Source organism: Alosa pseudoharengus, unplaced genomic scaffold, assembly GCF_046254945.1.
Source record: "Alosa pseudoharengus isolate Yale_2024_CS ecotype anadromous, Long Island Sound unplaced genomic scaffold, YU_APseudo_1.1 YU_APseudo_1.1_scf_2, whole genome shotgun sequence".
NCBI lineage: Eukaryota > Metazoa > Chordata > Actinopteri > Clupeiformes > Clupeidae > Alosa > Alosa pseudoharengus.
In genome coordinates, this window is record NW_027468663.1 from 26986288 (window position 1) to 27005070 (window position 18783).

The 18783-nt window shown below is 43.4% G+C and overlaps 1 protein-coding gene across 1 annotated transcript in view; it reads left to right on the forward strand.

The window, feature by feature from the left end:
* Positions 1–3890: 3890 nt before the first annotated feature.
* Positions 3891–18783, forward strand: part of LOC143134185 (rho GTPase-activating protein 10-like) — a 72972-nt gene continuing 58079 nt past the window's right edge. Inside the window, exon 1 of the mRNA XM_076294358.1 lies at positions 3891–4471. Within this exon, the coding sequence (XP_076150473.1) occupies positions 4318–4471 (154 nt within the window). The 5' untranslated portion in view covers positions 3891–4317. The remainder of the gene's footprint in view (positions 4472–18783) is intronic.

Below are 18783 nucleotides of genomic sequence, written 5' to 3' on the forward strand. Positions count from 1 at the left end.
CGGACGTACACCTGCAGGCGCGCCTGATTCTCCGTGTACACTGTCACTGGACATGCAAAGTGTTCTTTGCCCAAAGCATACAGTAGGCCTATGCGTTCTCTGTCTATGATCTAGGGCCTCCTCGACGAGGAGATTAGGCTACTGGTCCGCGAATAATTTCTGCCACAATTAAATATCATTGAACCGCGGCCGAAAGAAAAATAAACTAAACAATTCCCAGAATAGGAAACATTTCCTAATTTATTGTTATCAAATAGAGGCATAGCATTAGGGGGTAGTGGTGTGAGCTCTCATTCTTGTATGTGCGCATCTGTGTCTGTTACAGTCACCACTGGAGATAATGTAGCAGCAACAAACAACTTTTTAAAACAACGAACGAAGCGGACTCTTGCTGTCCATGAAAATCTACTGGCTAGATCTTGTTCGGTAGGTTTATGTTAGGCTAATGAACATGTTGCATTCTATACAGCTTGATCAATTTTCCCTTAATTTGACTAATTAAGAAGCGATAATATATTTGACCGGCATATCATCAAAATGTCCGGAAAACGAAACCTCTGCCGGTCACTTTGACCGGCACCATTTTTTTCTAGCGGAAACTCTGGTTGGGAGTAACGGCGTTTAAGTATAACGGCGTTACTAACGGCGTTAATTTGTCAATAACGGAGTAATCTAATTAATTACTTTTTACAACGTTACAACGCCGTTAACGTTACTGGACGTTACTTACTTTGCATTGATTGAATAAACTGTGTAATCCGAACGCACCCCTGGCTCACAGCTAGTGAGGTGGGTTAATAACGACGTAAGCGATTAGGATTGGCTAAGGCAGAGTCATGTTTCATGATAGCCAATCAGAGCCAGTGTTTTTACACACTTGCCAGCACACGCGCCACACACACGCAACAGCTAAAGTAGAGATTCGATGAAACAGCAGAGGTCAGGATCAATCCGATGAAAAGTTGGCATTTTCAAGGTGGAGATATAAGCACTACTTCAAATCCATTGTGGTCAAAGGCAAGAACGTGCATGTAATGTGTACATTATGTCCAGGAGCGAAGACTTTGTCGACATCCGTTGTAAGCAACTCTAATTTAATGAGGCATCTCACACACGCCAAAAACACCGATAGCCCCCCTCCACCAGAGATGATAGCTCGCCATCCACTAGCAAAGAAGGACTCGGAGCAATGTCCTCCAAGCAGCAAAAGCTAGATATTTCTGCCTCACAACAAAAACCTATGACACAGGCTGAAGTCAACCGTAGGTCTGTCGATGTACAATTTCCCCTTGGGGATCAATAAAGTATCTATCTATCTCTATCTAATAAATATCGAAAGTTATGTAGCCTACAAACACCTGTCTGTTCTACTAATTTCAACTGGCTTTTCAAAACTGCTCAAAAAATCCAAATTCTTTGACATATAGCAACTTTTTTTTAACAGTAACGCAAATAGTTACTTTCCCTGGTAACGAGTTACTCTTATCATAGAGTAATTCAGTTACTAACTCAGTTACTTTTTGGAACAAGTAGTGAGTAACTATAACTAATTACTTTTTTAAAGTAACGTTCCCAACACTGGCCGTCAGTCACTACCTAATCGGGGCTGACGAAAAACTGATTATAGCGTACGTATAGATTACAGGGTATTTCGGCCTGTGAAGTATAGCGATCTCTATAAACAAGTAGCTCGTTCTCTTTCTCCTTCTAGGAACTCGCGAAGGCCCTATTTGAAAACTCATTGGGGGGTTGTCCGCCGTGATTGAGAAACAGCCCAGATAGCAAGAGGCTGGCGGACCACTGTCGGTCCATTGGGGTCATAGCTGGCGTTTTGCTCATCGGTTCTCTGGTGGTCTGCTGGCGGGTTGCCGACAAATGCCCCAATATTTTGCCACTATTGGTCTAAAATCTTTTTCATTTAATTCAGTTATGCTTAATCCATCATTTTAATAACATTTCATGTATTTTCTATTCATGACAACTTAAATTTTAAGAGATGGTGGTCCAACGGCGGACCACAAGTGGCACGCCAACGGCGACATGCTACCAGGGGTCCGCTATCTACCAATCTGATTTGGCTATCTGGGAGGGGGCGTGTTCCGAACAATTAGGGTGCAGGCTGGTGCGTCTCCTCGTCAGGAGCGTCTCAATACGGAAACCTGGCTTACGGCTCCCACACACAGCTGCGTTGCCAGTGGGTGTTCCCGACGGTAGCTATGCAAATGACTTGAAGTAAAACCGTAATGTGATTGGTTGGTGCCGTCCGTAGATTGGCTTGATTGGCCGGTGCCGTCTGTCGGTGCAGCAACAGCTGAACTCCTCAACGCGAGCGGCGGGAGAAACGCGACGCGACGGACCCACAATTCAGTTCGGCAACGGATCACGTGAGCCCATGTAAAGTGAATGGGATGCGTCTCCAGCAACGCGAAGCACGCAGCTGTGTGTGGGAGCCGTTACTTGAAGCCGCTGTCATCTTTTCCAAAAGACAGGAATGAGCTAATGTTCTCCTTGTCATCAGAGGTCAATTCAGGCACCTCAACATTGTGGATAGAGAACAGAGTCTACCCACAGCAGGAGACTCCTATAGGTGGATCCGCCTCAAGTCGCCAAACCCGTGTGACTGTCACATTCGTTTTGGCGCCGCCCAGAGGATCAGCTCCGCCTCCGGACGGGATCCGCGGACACGCCTTACTGTTGAACTTGATAGTACACCAAGAGCCGAGACCAGAGTCTATAGAGACGAGAGGAGCTATAGAGTGGTGAAGTCCCGCCCCTTCCGTTTGCCTCCATGGGACCTATCTTTCAAAAAAATTTGAACAGCAGTCTATGGCGAAAAATAAATTATTTTCTGGTCCCGGTTGACTTGTGCCTTGAATTATCCATATGATGTTTGTCAATTTTAAAGACAATTTTTCATGTAAAGACATTTGCAGTTTGTTTCATAACTATTGAATTACAACATTGTGAAAGATCGTAATTCCAACGACTACAACCCCATCAGTCGCGCTAGTGACGTTAGCTCATTCACAGCCACACTAGATTGTAGCTACAAGCATACCAGCAACAGGTCTTAATTGGGCTTTCCTTGCCGAAGAAAATACCATGAGTCAGAGGATTAAACACATCAGGTAAGTTGTACTCGTCCATAGACTGTACATTACATACTGTTAAGTGACATAGCAGGCAGCAAGATGCAACCGTTAACTAGCATAACAGCTCTTATCGTTTCATTACGTTGGTGACGTACATCGTTCGAGACGAGAGATGTAGTCCACTGAGTGGATTCGCACAAAACCAACATAACTTTTGAAGTCTATCGAACAACAGTACTTTCTTGACGTGAAAAATTATCTTTTAAATTCACACACATCATATGTGAAATTTGTGGCACAATTCAAACCGGACCAAAAAATAATTGTTATCTCTCCATTAACTCCCGTTCATAATTTTTTGAAAGATAGGTCCCATGGACCGGAAGTAGAAGGGGCGGGACTTCACCACTCTATAGGGCCATATGTGGCCCTCGGGCCGCAGGTTTCCTACCCCTGGATTAGCAATTGGAGCCTATGATACAATCAGAAATAATAGCCATGGGTTAATACCCTTAGACTGCTTTTCAACATGTTGGCCTAGTTGCAGCTTTCTGCCAGTTTCAAATAAAATGCATACAACTAGAGTTGATGACACACAAATACAAGTTTTCCTTCCTATTGGTTTACTTTTCCACTATAATAAAAACATATCATGTTCCTGTGCTATGCCTTTACAATGAAGACAGGAATTGATAGATTTAACCAGGTGAGTACAGAGAGCCCACCCGGCATAGCGTTGGTGCACGTCATCACGTTTTGTATGAAGCACCAAATCCCGCCGCGTGCAAGCAAGACTTTACATTTTACGCCTGCTACTGTCACTACGGAATATCGCCACGTCGTGGACTATGACTGACTGAATTGTTTAAACTTTAATAGTTTAACGTTAGTGTTTCCCTGGGATCTCGTTATTTCTTACAAAGGAAGTACTGTTTTGAAGTAGGTGGTAGTCTTGTCAAGTACAAAGTGTCGTTTCCGTCGGGATTTTTTGAGAATTTGTCCAGGAGTGGTCTTTGGTCTAGCCTCAGATTCAGGGCATAGAACGTTAACGTTACGCCTATGATCCAGGAATAGCGACCGGACGGCGCTAGCTGGCTAACTTTGTTAGCTAGCTCATACTTTTTGAGTTAATTTCGTGTGGGAGTGATTAACTGTCTTTAGAACAGAACTTGTTTTCAGACTTGTCAGCTAGCCACATTTGAGCTAGCTTTACATAGCTCCAAAAATGGGATTACACCCTTTGGAGTTCAGCGAGTGTTACCTGGACAGTCCAGTTTTCCGAGAGAAAGTGAAGGCGCATGAAGCGGAATTGGATAAAACCAACAGATTTATAAAAGAATTATACAAAGACGGAAAGAACCTCATCAATGCCACAAAACGTAAGTTTTAATATATGTTTTTAGTTTTAAGTTTTATCAGAAAGAATGGCAAACATTACATATCCACGAGACGGTGATCAGATGCTTACTTCTCCCTCATTCACACCCGCATTTGAGACGCGGTAGCTGCTAGACTAGAGTTTTCTCTACCGCTCTGGCACAGACTAAATGTAGTTCAGATAATGTTTTAACTTACGTCTTGGATAGTCGCAATGTGATGTTCACCTTACAATCAAAACAATTGTCAAACATTACAAATCCTTGCAACGAACCACCGCTTATTACCAAGTGCCTGTTCCAGTGACCAAATGTAATGTGGAGAGTCTGAATGATGTGCAGAACTGTCGACTTCAATGTTGCTAAAACTCTAGCAGCTACAGTAGATTTAGCTGCATATTTTAATCATATTTTACTGCACTCCGCATTCTTGTTCCCCGGTAGTTCACTTCAACAGATGACCGCCTATTTCTTTTATTTACTAAGTGTGTGACTGTAGCTGAAAAGCAAACAGATCATCTGCATCAATATGTCAAAGTCTTGATGGTGATTTGGAGATAAGCAATCTCACATGCAAGCGTGGTGTGTTGTAAAAGCAGACACTGGAATTTAACTGGAAACCAGGGATAAAGGTCAACTTTTAGGAATGCCTAGCTTTCTTCTTGCAGTGTACCTGTTTTTCTTCACTAGACAGATGGTAAGCTAAACATTCTTAGTCTTAGACTGTCATAGATCTTTATTTTGTTGTTCACCCTGTGGTCATCTCCTTTACACCATTACTTCAAATATGTAGGCCTACTTTTGTCTTCAGGTTAGATGGCTTACTATCATTTGCCTTGTTTTAAATACTGTTTAGTTTTATGGCCTACATCATGCAGCTTGTTTCTGGAGTGTGTCATTTATTCAAAATCTTTCTGAAATGAATTGGGCTACATTTATTTTAATTGTTGTATTTCATTTATTTTGTCTGACTGCTTGAGTCTGGGAAAGTCCTGCAATGTATTTCTTTAAAAAGTTGAATAAGGAAGAATTGGCTAAAAATAAACTGCACATGTGACACTCACAGTCCTTTTTGCAGGCCATTTTGGGACTTGTGTGAATGATCTTGTACTTACCAGGGGCAGGGTCCTGTGAGATCTGCTGTGGAACTTGACTATATTTGCTCAGAATGCGTCTTCTGTTTTCTATCGGTCAAGAGTAGGACTCTTTTTGGCACCTTACCGTAATTTCCCAACCATTAGCCGCTATGAGGTTAATACCCAGGGACCGTTAATATGGTATTAATATGGTTTTGTTTTTTTAACTTGCATAAAACACTGTCCTGTGGTTTATACACAATGCGGCTAATACACAGCAAATGCTGTACTGTAAACCTACATTGAAGTCAAAGGGAATTCCCTTACTGCTGTATTGTATTGGAAATGCTGCTGATTTGGCCTCATATTGACTCTTGGCTGAAAATACGCTAAAGTAAACCAAGAAGTCATCTGCTATTGAGTTCTATAAATAAATGTCTTCTCGCTGCTTTAGTGACTTTGTAGGTTTTGAGTATTCATGTTTCTACTCTTTAACAGACTTGAAGTAAGTTTCTGGAGAATGGCAAAATATTGCATCTCAATATAGTTGTCTGTCTTTGCTTCTTTTCATGTGATGATGTCAGGAACACTAGCAGGCTAGTGATTGCCTACATCTAAGGTAAATCCCTCCCTGTCACGCAATATGAACCAAAGTGAAACCAAATTCCATCATCTGGATGACCGTGTTGGAAGAAGCCGAGAGGTGATGCCTCTCGCCTTCTATGCAAATGTGAAGTATACGAGCAGTACTTTTTAAGTTGTGTGGGCGGACACACACGCACACACCTGCAGAAGGACAGACGGATTGGGGTGGGAGTGGGATGCCATGCAATCGCTTTCCAGATTTTGCTTACGTGATGCTATGAAGTTTGCTAGGTCATGAGCGTAACCAAAAACATGTTTTCCGACATTATGTTGCAGTGGACAACTGAACTCTTTTTCAGGGAAGGCAATCTATCATTTTGAGGCCCGTCGTTTTTGCAGAACTACACAATTAAGAGACCATTATCATGAACACATTCTTCAGGATGCAGTGTTGTGGCGCATGCAGCAGGCCATGGCTGCAGCACAGACTGAAGCCGTACACTGAATACTGACACAGACAATTTGACTTTCTTCTTTACACATGAACTTAACGGTGCTTGTGCAACTCTGCATGCCCTGTAGCTGAATGCCAAATATACTCAGTTGCCTACAATGGGCAGAAGATTAGAAAATAAAAACAACTTTTTTTGTGGTTGTTGGTGGATCCTGTTACCTGTTTTCACACCCTTCCATTTGCTCCAGCAAAACTTACTCTCAGCACGCCAGCATTGGCAAATACAGTACTCAAGGGCCTAATGTGTCCTGGCTCATTTTGTTTGCTAGAACGGAGAAATTATTCTGTGTTCACTTCACCAAGGCCTAGTTAAAAAGATTCAAGAGGTGTGTTTCAGATCTATATTGTTTCAGTGAGTTTGTGTCCATCATGTAGAATGTGCTGGTAGACTATTGTTTATTTTTGTGATCTCCACATATGCACTTTTGTAGCACAGGTCTTTTTTTCATGAACATTCAGCTGAGACACAGCTCTGAACCAGCAATGCATGATTACTGCAAACCCACAAGCAAATACAATGACTGATGGGAGTCAGCACAGTCAGCAGTGTGAAGTACATCTAGCTCTGCTCTCCCTGGCATGCCCTTTTCACTACTGGTAGCAGTGGTAATGTGGTGGCATCTGTACAACCAAACGGGCATTCCTGCGGAGGGGACTTCGCTGGAACTGGCAGGGCTCCTGTTGGCAAGGAGACTTGAGGTGTCCGGTCACGGGCCAGCTCTGGTTCTACACGTTAGCCTGCTGTTTGTTTACTCTGACACTTCTTTGGGTGGTACCCAGCAGCTACAGCCAGGCAGCCCGGCATCCGTCTAGTTGGACAAGGCCTGTTTATAAAGTTGTAGCTTAAGTGCTTTGTCAGTAGTCTGAGTTTCACTACGACTGTGCTCTCCTCACCTATTTTCATTTGTCATGATGTTTGGATGTAAACAGTTAAAGTGAAATTGGATACCCTTGATGGTCCAGGTGTAGTAGTAAGCACATCATATTGTGATGTTTCTGCGATCAAACAATTTATGAAGCACTATTGCTGACTGCATGGTTGTGTTTTACATGAAATATACTTTAGGCCAAACAATGCCAGAACCGTCTGTCCCCTGAAATCTGACTTTTGTGACCTGCTGTTGCCTCTCACTCCTCTCCTGATGAGCCACGGAGGATGTGCTGGGTCGGAAAGTCCTTGTTTTTTGAGGAAATGTGACAGTGGACACCTCGAGCGGAGTTGGAAAGACATATTCTCACCCTCTCCCCCTGCCATCCCTGACCCAGGAGCAGGATGACACAGAGGATGTGCTCCTGCTTCTGTCGAGTGGAGGATGTTGGAGGATTGGTCTTTCACTCCCTTTCCATTCACAATTTCCCTTTTTAGGGAACAAGCATGTTTCTCTTGGGAAGTTGGGTGTAATACGTTATAAGTTAGGCTCCTGCAATGTGAAAATATTTTTTGATAAACGTAAAGTTGATTGCTAAAATAAGAATTAAAAAATGAACGACGCAGGACTGTTAACCAACACCACAAATACTAAAGCAGGTTGTTACTGTTGGTGTGTTTTTCTAGGTAGTCAAATGAACAAAACCCTCAAATTTGATGTGATGGTCTGTGGTCACTGGGAGATAAACACACCTGTCGTTTGAGAGTTCTAGTTTCAGGGAAAGAAAACTATGTCTCCAGTAAGGGTGTCACAATTTCGATTTTATATCGAAATCGATCGAAATTAAATCTCAATCTCGAACTTCGAACTTAAAAGTAGAATCGACGATGCAGCCACACCCCCAATGTCACGTCCAGCATGTATGCCAAGACGCACAAACACACACGCACGTGCTGAACTGCAGTGTCAACACTCCTCTAATTTTAGGGCCTGCAGCCAGTTAAAATATACACATCAACCTACCGAAATCAAAGCCCCTCTTGCTACTTTGAAATCACTGGTGTGGAAGTATTCATTCATTCAAATCAATTAAAGCTAACTTAGCCTACTCAACTTAGCAAGTGAAAAGGTGATCTAGTTACAGTCCAAAGTTACTTTAAGGCTTAAAATGCACATTGGTATATTCCATGAACACTAACCTTGGGTCTCTTCGGAGTGTGCTGAAACAATCAAATGATCATTCTGTGTTGTTTCATTTCACTATGTTCACGTCTCTGTTTTAGCCTAATGTTAGTTCTGTTTACATTACAACCTCGCGGTTGGAACGGTTTCAAAATAAAAAGCGGTTTCAAAATAAAAGCCCCCCTAAACAGAAAAAGAAAAGGCCAAAAAGAGTAAATAACATATAAGGAATGCATTAATAGTAATATTAAAAAAAAGATTGAAAATCGAATCGTGACTTTAAAATCAAAAATTACATCGAATCGAGGATTTGGAGAATCGTGACACCCCTACCAGGGTGGCTCATGTTAAATTTAAATAAATATACATTTCATCTACCCGTTTCCCATTTATGAATCTACGTTATTGTCACATCTAAGCACAAGACCACAAGAGCCGTTCATTCCAGATAAACGTAACCATTTATCTGTTGTTGTATGTTGATGTGGAGGTCAGGAATTCCCTTTCATTGCCATGCTGTTCTTATGTCATGATGTTGCAGCAGTGTAAAGGAAGTAATCCATGTTTTCATGTCAGGGCTGTGGACCGTTTGAGAGGCTTTGAGGTGAGGTTAACTGCAGCCCAACTCTCATTAGCTGGCCTCTGCTGATGCCAGTATTTTTACGAGGACCTTATATGGCCAAAATAAGGGCTGTAGGTAGCTGTCTGAGCTGCACTGACTGCATTGGTTCATTTGTTATCCCTCTTTACAAATGAAAACATTCCCTACGTCGGTTTTCCTTCAACAATAACTAGCCTGGATGACGTTTCAGCTTTGTTGGCAGGCCTGGCTATGCGGGCAGTCCTGATTCAGTCTGGCAGAAAAATCTTTGTAATCGTGTCAGGAGCTTCTGCCAGAAAAGCAACATCGGAATCTTTCATTAAAAGTGCATTAAGACAGTCGTGAGGTCATGAGAGAGGGAGGCTCCACTCTCTTAGCCAAGGGAGAGAAGACATGATCAGGAAAATGACCAGACCGTGGTCATGGCCAATTTAGAGTGCCTCTAACCAATTCATCCTAACTGGTACAATGACTTCTGTAGAACTCACAGGCTTTTGAACAAGCAGTGCTAAGCTTTACTGAGCGCCAGCTTCACAATATCTCCCTCTGTTCCCCCCCCCCCTAATATTTATGTGTGTGTTGCATGTGGTTCTCTAAGGAAATTGCTTTTGGAGAGCAGTTTAATGTCAGTGATCTTTGAGGCAGCTGAAGGTTGAATAGCTACCCCTTCTGTGTTACTATCATGTAGAGCTGCGCAGGTTGTGGCACAACCCACAGCCTAGAGCCGATAGGCCTCCTCAGGGTCTGCTGTGATGAGCAGTGTTAAAGGGGTCACAGGAAACCATTTTTTTGTGGTGGCTTTGAAGTACAGTTAGCTATGTCGATGTGACTAGCAATCTAGCAATACACCTGGAGGTTGCCTAAGAGAAGAAGAAAAGAAGTTGCCAATCAGATTCAGAATGAAGCCAAATTGTGCATGAAAAATATAATATCCCTGCTAGAACGTCATGAGAAAAACGACTTTACAAACCTATCTCAAGGAATCTTCTAAAATACTTGAAAAGTATATGGCAGGGGTGTCAAACTCAAATTCACAGGGGGCCAAAATTAAGAACTGGGAGTATGTCGCGGGCCAAGCTCAACATTTATTGAATAACCAATGTTTTTATTGAATTAAAACTGTATACACACACAAGAAAAAATAGAATGCAGGCATTTCTGAATATAGCCTAATAGAAAAAATATATTGAATATCTGAATAGAAAAAATATATTGGCCTATTTTTGCAGGTGAACTATAAAAATTGTAAATAACATTTAACAACTATCAAAATTGTAATTGTAACTATTAACAGTTCATGACAGTTCACGTTCAACGTAGTGCCGTTTTATGTTGTACTCTTTAGTGACAGCTACGGTGAATCCACATACCAAGCAAACGGGTTTGTCCTTGAACAATATGAACAATCGTTTTCCCACCTATCTTGAAAGCTCCGATTATCAATCTTTCGCTTCGCCATTTTTTCGTTGATAGTTTGTCTGGTTGCATGGATACATGTTTTGTTTATGAACAGAAAAGGCGGCATTAGCGATGCAACGCATTTTGGGATTTGAAGTGTTATCGGTGTATGATACACTGTACAGTATGTAGCAACTTGATGGGCTGCGTTGCCCTGGGCTGCGCTCATGCGCTGAATAGAATAGCGTGCTGGGCCAGCTCTAACGCGGATGCGCTGAAGAGAATACTGTCGGGCCAGCTCAGATATGGATGCGCTGTATAAACTACGCGGCGGGCCACTTCTAATACAGATTGAGTAATGACCTCGCGGGCCACAAATAAGCAGCCCGCGGGCCTGATGGCTCCTTTAACAAACGGTGATGCATGATGAAGAGAAGGGGGCGGCCTCCGGAGAGGAAGAGGCTTAGAAAAGAGCAGGGATTTGACCAGCCTGGAAAAGATCAGAGAGGGGAACAGGAAAGAGTTTGGAGAGGGACACCAAGATTAAACACGCCCCCTCTCCCATCTGAATGGAGCTTCACATTATTGGCTCTCTTGCCCTGAACCCACATGGCAGCTGCACGTGTGACAGGGTTTTAAGATGAGGTGTTGGTTTTTGTTTGCATGTGATTCCTCCCTTCAGTGAAATCCTGAACTGTACTCCATCTGTTTCTGACTCTGCTAAAGAATACCGATGTGGCGTAAACATCTGACTTTGGTGAAGGACAGAGTGGGCTGTGTCTGATGCCTGTGTTTATAAAGAGCAGCCTGCCCTGCTGGGAGGTTAATATTTGCGTGAGTCACGACTGGCCCTGCAGTAAGGTCACGACTCACTTCCCATCCCGTCTCCCTCCCTCTTATTCATCATCCTCTCTCTCTGTCTCTCTCTCTCTCTCTCTCTCTCTCTCTCTCGTTTCATCTGTTGTTGAGCCTTTGCAAATGACCTTGTGTCATCATGGATGACTGTCATGTCATTTGCTGTCATGTTGTGATTTCTGATTCCTAGTGGACTCTAGGGATCGACCGATATGGATTTTTTAGTGCCGATACCGATTTTTTTCCATCAGCCTTAGCCGATGACCGATACAGGCTGCCGATTTTCTTGAGCCGATATTTGGAGCCGATACTGCTTTTATTTTGCTCCCTCAATTTACATCATACAAATGACACATAATGACACAAATGATGTTAACAAATGTTATAAGTCTCAATTTAAAAAAAGAACATTTATTGAACTTATGGATGGGTGCACTGGATATGGTTAACTGTGCAAAATGCTTTCCTCAAAATCTTACAACACAGCCTTGATGATGCATTGCTTGCTGACTATAAGACATAATTCAGGTCATCACAAAATGTCCTTTGTCAACACATTTAAATAATTTAAGAAAACAATAAGCCTGAAAAGTAGCTATTGAAATAAAGTGCTTGATTTGTAATTTAAGACTGCATGGTTTCAATTTTTCTATGTCTATATTTTCCTAAAAAAAGCTGCCAGATTTGTCAACCACAGAACATATATCAGCAGAAGAAAATAACGTGGTGTCAGATGTTTCTATTCTAAACTAGCCTGGCTAGCGCCACCACTTCTCAATGAGACGTGGTCTGGAAACCAAACGTTAATTTTCTCGAATTTGAAAAAAATGCCCAGATCCGTTTATTGGGTGCCACGGATGTCTATCAAATGCGTCTGTGCATAGCTCATCATTGTCTTGCTTTCCCCCTTGTTCTGTGATTGGTCTCCTATCTCAGGCGAAAATTTGCTCCATGGTCTCCAGGCTGCCTTAGCAGCGTGAATCAAATCGCGCGCAAGGCAGCATGGGAACACCCAGGCTAATTCTAAACGGCATCAACATCAAAAGGTATAAATCGTATCTCTCAAAGTTTTAAAATCTCTCCTTCTGGTAGCGCAGCACTCTCATATCGCTGTGATGCGTGTGTCCAACTGAGTGAGACAGACCAGACGCACAAACTTCTATTTGGTAGCTGACGAACCACCATTTAACTGGATTTATAACTATAAGGTTAGCAAACGGCTCTAAATAAGTAAGGCATACACGGTATGTCTGGTACATGGTAAACGTTAACACGAATTAATAGTCAACTACATATAACACGTATCTCGTTATTAAAGCTCTGATATCACTGCGATGGCAACTCCGCCCAGCTCGAAGGGAGAGGGGGAGGGAGACGCACACACCACACGCGTCCAAAACTCAGCCAGGTGGTCGCTGAATAAAACTCCCACAAATATCACTGAACAACATCGGCATTACTTAATCATATGATTGACCAGTGTTCGTAACAGCTACCACTACCGCATGCATACAGATAGCCTACAACTTAGCTATTTGCAGCTCCCTAAATACAATGGTAAGCAGTTTTATAGAAGAGGCATTCAGGGAGGGAGACACACACACACACACACCACACGCGTCCAACACTCAGCCAGGTGGTCGCTGAATAAAACTCCCACAAATACCACGGAACAACGTTGGCATTACTTAATCATATGACCAGTGTTTGTAACAGCTACCGCTACCTCATGCATATGAATAGCCTAGCCTAAATACAATGGCAAGCAGTTATATAAACGAGGCATTAAGCATTAAATAAAGTACCTATCTATCTATTATTCTCGTTTTCCATTTGGACCCACAAACTTGCTTCCACCTTCAAAGTGTATGGCAATATTTCAGCTAATGCTTTGAAAGTTTAAAGTTTACTGTTGTCTTGAAAAGCAGGCTTTCAGCACTCTGCTTGTGGGGGAGGTGCAGTCTGCTCGTGAATTGCAGTGTCTCCAGCAAAACAGAGCTCCCTTTGGACGCCTGTATGTAAATAATGCGGGGGGGGGGGGGGGGGGAACTCTCGGCGAACGCAGCCGCTTATCGGCCGATGCCGATACACGTAAAAAACGTAAATATCGGCCCGATATATCGGCCGGACGATATATCGGTTGATCCCAAGTTGACTCTACAGCTGAGAAGGGAAGGAGTAGGAAGTAATAAGTAGTTTCCTTTTTACAGGGGGATCTTTTTTACATTTCATGTTAAACACATCATGATCATAGCTCATAGGGGTTATAGCAGTCCATTTTTAAATGTGCAGGAATGTACATTTAACATTAAAATATTTCGTCTTTAGCAGGCAAATGACTACCCTCATGATTGGCTCCCTTATTGACTTGGTTGGCCTGTCTCCAAGTGGCACCACATCTCCACTTAAGGGTTTGCCATTAACCCATTCGCGCTGGATGCTGCATGATGCAACATTGACCCTCCCGCTGGATGCTGCATAGCGCAACATTGACCCTCCCGCTGGATGCTGCGTAGTGCAGCATGCTTTTTATTTCATGTTTCTAGGTGTTACAGAGGCTTAGATATTACATTTTGGTAGACGTTGACAATTTTTAGTATGTTTTCAGAAAACCCTCAGGAAATAAGGTTATTTAGTCTAGAATGCCATAGGATTCTATAGGCGTTTTTAGCAGGCATTTTAGGAGTAAATGGGTTAAGGGACAAAGAGTGACGCCGCTGTGTCAAAGACCATCTTAGTGCCTGTGTGATAGAGATCCTGTTCTCCCTGTCCAGTTTAATCGTGGTCACAGACCCTGGTATCCTTTTGCCGGCCTCCTGAACATGATATCCCTGCTGGAGTAACATTGGCGGCCACACCACATCAGAGAGAGAGAGAGAGAGAGATTGATTCTGTGTGTGAGGGAGGTGATCTGCTTTCTTGCGGCCAAATCTTGACAGTTTGCAGCTTTTTGTGAATACTTGACTTTAAAAGGTCTGTATGGGAGAGAGGGGGATGATCGTACTTTATTAGGAGCCTGGTCGTCAAGCACCAGCTATTTTCTTAAACCTTTTCTGGAGGTCTTCATCACTGTGCTCCCTCATATGGTCATATCAACAAACTATACCTCCATTGTTTGTAAACGGCAGGACTAGAAAGACCCACATTAAGAACCAGGTTTCTTCATTCTGTGTTTGATTCTCACACTGGAGCCTTTAGCTCTGTAATTGCAGTCACACTAAAATGCAGGACCCATGGAGTGTTGAATGTTCATCTACAAATGCATATTCAAATGTTGGTCGACGTTTGGATGAAGCATTTTTCTTCTCACATCATGATAGAAATGACTCAAAATGACTCATGCAGTCACTGAGTCAGACACATCTGTTCTGCCTCAAATCTGTTGCAGCAGGGAAGAGGGGAGATGAAGACTCAATAATTGTAGAGTGTACTGTAACAAGACAAGTTACATCTTTCCCATGTTCTGTTGCTGTATGTGTTGCAGTCCACAAACCTAAGTTATTATGTAGTGCGCCCTGTATTCTTTTTCAAACCCTGGACACTCTTTCTCAAGTCTGTACTCTCTTAGAAAAGCTTAAAGGTCAGAGGGGGATGAAAAAGCATTCTCTTGACTACAAAGGGTTTTTTCCTTATGTAACCCCTAATCATTTGGCGTAACGAGCTGACTTACCAATGTCTAAAGTTAAACGTATGACGGACAGTATGTAATACTTCTCATTGAGTGTTGAGAGCAACCTTTTCTTGGTCGTACACGATCATGTTGGTTTGTTTAACAGAACCCCACAGATGGACCCAATCAGTCTGCTATGAGATCAGCCTTGCAAACAGACTCTCACATTCTGCAGTACGACCTGAACAACGCACAAATCCATGATCTCATCGCACAATACCGACCCAAGATTAGTTCGTATTTCATCTCCAAAGGGATCATTTACATGATGAAATTATATAATAGTATTGTTTAATGCTGTTGTTTTATAAGAGTTACTGGGATGTTACTTTAACGTTGTTGAAGTACAGTTTGGTTATCAGCCTCTTTCTGGTACAGAATGAAAGTAATACTTTATGTCTCCAGTATTCACTTTTCGCTTAAAGTACCGATGGAGAAGTAAACACAGCCGTGGAGAATTCCTCTCCCCCCACCCCAGCCTCTGAAGGGCTTTCTCATCGCCTGGAGCTGCATACTTCAAGAGCGCCTTATCTGTTCCAAAAGAATGCTTGCTGGTTTACATACATGTCCTTTGAACCGGTGTGTTCGGAATCTCCACTTGGAGAATCCAGCAGCCAGTGTCACACTCATCGCATTAACCCCGACTCAATGACTCTTTGTCAGTGCTGATTGGAACAGCGTGGCGCCTGGGCTGGGAGCAGAGCAGGGTTGTCCCTGGGCAGTAAACGCTGGTGGACAGTCTTTTGTCAGAGTGTTGTGTTTAGTGTGGAACCGGATGGGATGTGGAGGTGTGAGTGAAATGTTGTGAAAACATGTTTTCCTGAGATAGAGGCATGGGGAGTGCCTGGACTCAATGGTCCTGGAGTTTCCACTCCGAGCACAACTCTGTTGGATTGTGTGTGTTTGAGTGCACACATACAAATTACACACAAACACACACTTCGCATTCAGAGATTCCATCAGTTGGGAGCCAGTTTGGTCCACCACACAACCTTACTGGGATGCAAGCACCACCCACTGGAAAAACAAACGCACATGGCCGTTAACACAGAATAGCCTGGACTGTCCAGTGCTGTCTCTACCTAAGCTGTGGTGCCAGGCCTTTGTTCACAGACCTGGTCAGTTAGAGCGTCCGACATAACTGCAGTGTGTGCAATGTGTCGGGCAGGGGGTCAGGCACAGGCATCACTGCTGACAGCCTCCACTGGCGTAGCACACTGTATACACACAGTAGTGTGCCTTTGCCTATAATGAGTGTGCAGATTATAGAGCAGAGAAGAGGTGTGTCTGCTGAGGCTTCAGAAGGTAACAGGACACAGCATTGCTCAGTAAAGCAGCCCGTGCGCTTGCTCCAGAGACACTGAGGCTTTTGTGCTGGTTAGCCTGTGTCCTGGCACCGGACAAAAACACATCCAGACTTCAGTGCAGCTCCTGCAGCAGCTGATAAAAGGACTGTTATTATGAAAGACTCCCAGCTGAATTGGAGCTTCTTCTAGACAAGTCTTAAAGCCTAGTTGAGAATTTGATGACTGCCTTGCCCACTGTGTTTTAACCAGTGACCGTGAAATGCATGACGTTTGCCGGGTAGGCAATGATGGCCGTAATTATGACCATCTTCACTCTCTCAATCGTGCAAACCTGGCCTGTTCCCAAACCGCATATGCAAGGCCACTAGTACATTTGCATGTCAAATTAATTACACCCCTTTTACCACTGAATTCAGAGTAGGAAAATAAAAAAATACACTGGCCAAATCTGGGACATAAGCAGTTTCATGAATAAAATAATGGAGTGGGGGAATAGTGTGCAGTGGTTTCCTACTCGCTCGGCATGTCTGTGTGAGCGAGCATCGCTGTTGTTCAAAAGTGTGTCAGGACTCTCTCTCTGTCTCTGTCTCTCTCTCTCTCTCTCTGTCTCTCTCTCTCTGTCTCTGTCTCTGTCTCTCTCTCTCTCTCTCTCTCTCTGTCTCTCTCTCTCTCTCTGTCTCTCTCTCTCTCTCTCTCTCTCTGTCTCTGTCTCTCTCTCTCTGTCTCTCTCTCTCTCTGTCTCTGTCTCTGTCTCTCTCTATCTCTCTCCCTCTCTCTCTCTGTCTCTCTCTCTGTCTCTGTCTCTGAGCATGTTGCAGCATGCGCCTGTCTCCCCAGCTGGGGCTCCTGCACTGCTGATTACCTCACACCCTGAAAAGCCAGCAGCAAAACAGCTTTCCTGCAGCTGCTTCTATTTCGAGAGGCTCTCGCTTACTTAGAGGGCATATTCTAGTAAACAATGGCTGATCTGTGCAGAACGCACACATTTAACCTTGAATGAGGAGTGTGTTCATATGTTTGCCTTTCTGTTTTCTGCAGCTGTTTAACCAGGACCGATGTACTTAATGCAGACTGCAAGTAGACTCAGAGGGCTAAGACTTTGGCTAAATGTGAAAATATCCTGCAATTCTAGTTTAGCCACATTCAACTGTATGGGCTGATCCGATGAGGTTATGGAAGTTTTGCAAGCATAGCTAGGATATGTGTTGGGCTACCTGGAGGGTAGTTATGGGCTACTAGTTCGACTTTGTATACTAAGTTGCTTTGGTGAAATGGCAGCTATGAACGACGTTTTTGTTGTGTAGAAATAGCCTACCCTTGTCCCTTGATTAATTTACATTGACATTTTATTAATTTAGCAGACACTTTTATCCAAAGCTATTTACAGCAAGAGAATAACATTCAGACAGGTTATATGGTCTTGGCCCCACGTGTATTGGGGGAGCGGTAGGCAGGGCCCATTTGAAAAAGCCCGTCAAGAGAGTGTGCAGGACTGTGGCTCAGCCCGAGGCCGGTGCTCTGCTGCTCCCAGTCTGGGCGTAGTGTAGTATAGTGTAAGGTTCACATGACAGGGCTTTGGGTGGGGAGTAATCCAACCAGGCCCTGCCCAGCTCCCGGGCCAGCCGGACAGCACACAGCAGTTAAGCTGCTTAATGGCTTGAGCCATATCTGCAGATATGAAATATAGGCCACGCACACCACAGCTTTTCACACACCTCAGCAACATTAAAACGCTCAACATGATTTTGCAGATTTAGTTCCACACTGTGACATGCAAACTGCTGTCTTATTTTTATTTTTATTATTTTTATTATTTTTACTGTCTGTCTTACCGTACCATGTCATAAATAGCCATTACATAGCATAAGTTACTCAGAATGAATGCTAAAACAATTCCATGTTAAAGCAGAACCTGATCCGACTGTGTAGGATCAAAAGAGGAAATATTTCCGCATCTCAGATTTCCCCCTTCAGCCTTTGCCTGCACACGAGAGCTCAACCCTGGAACTCCTAGCTCTGGGTCTTAAAATACCCCAAGCCCCTGGCTGCTTAAGAGAGGGCCTCCTCCAGGGACTCCCCAGAGTGAGCCTCATCTCAGGGTTAAGTTTCTCCCACACCAAGAGCTCCTCTGGCCTCTCACAGACCTCTCTCTCTCTCTCTCTCTCTCTCTCTCTCAGTGTTACTCAGATGAACTCCACGGCACGCGGAAAGTCTGTCATTTGTCATTTGTCTGAAGTTATGCTCCTAGTGCTGCAGTT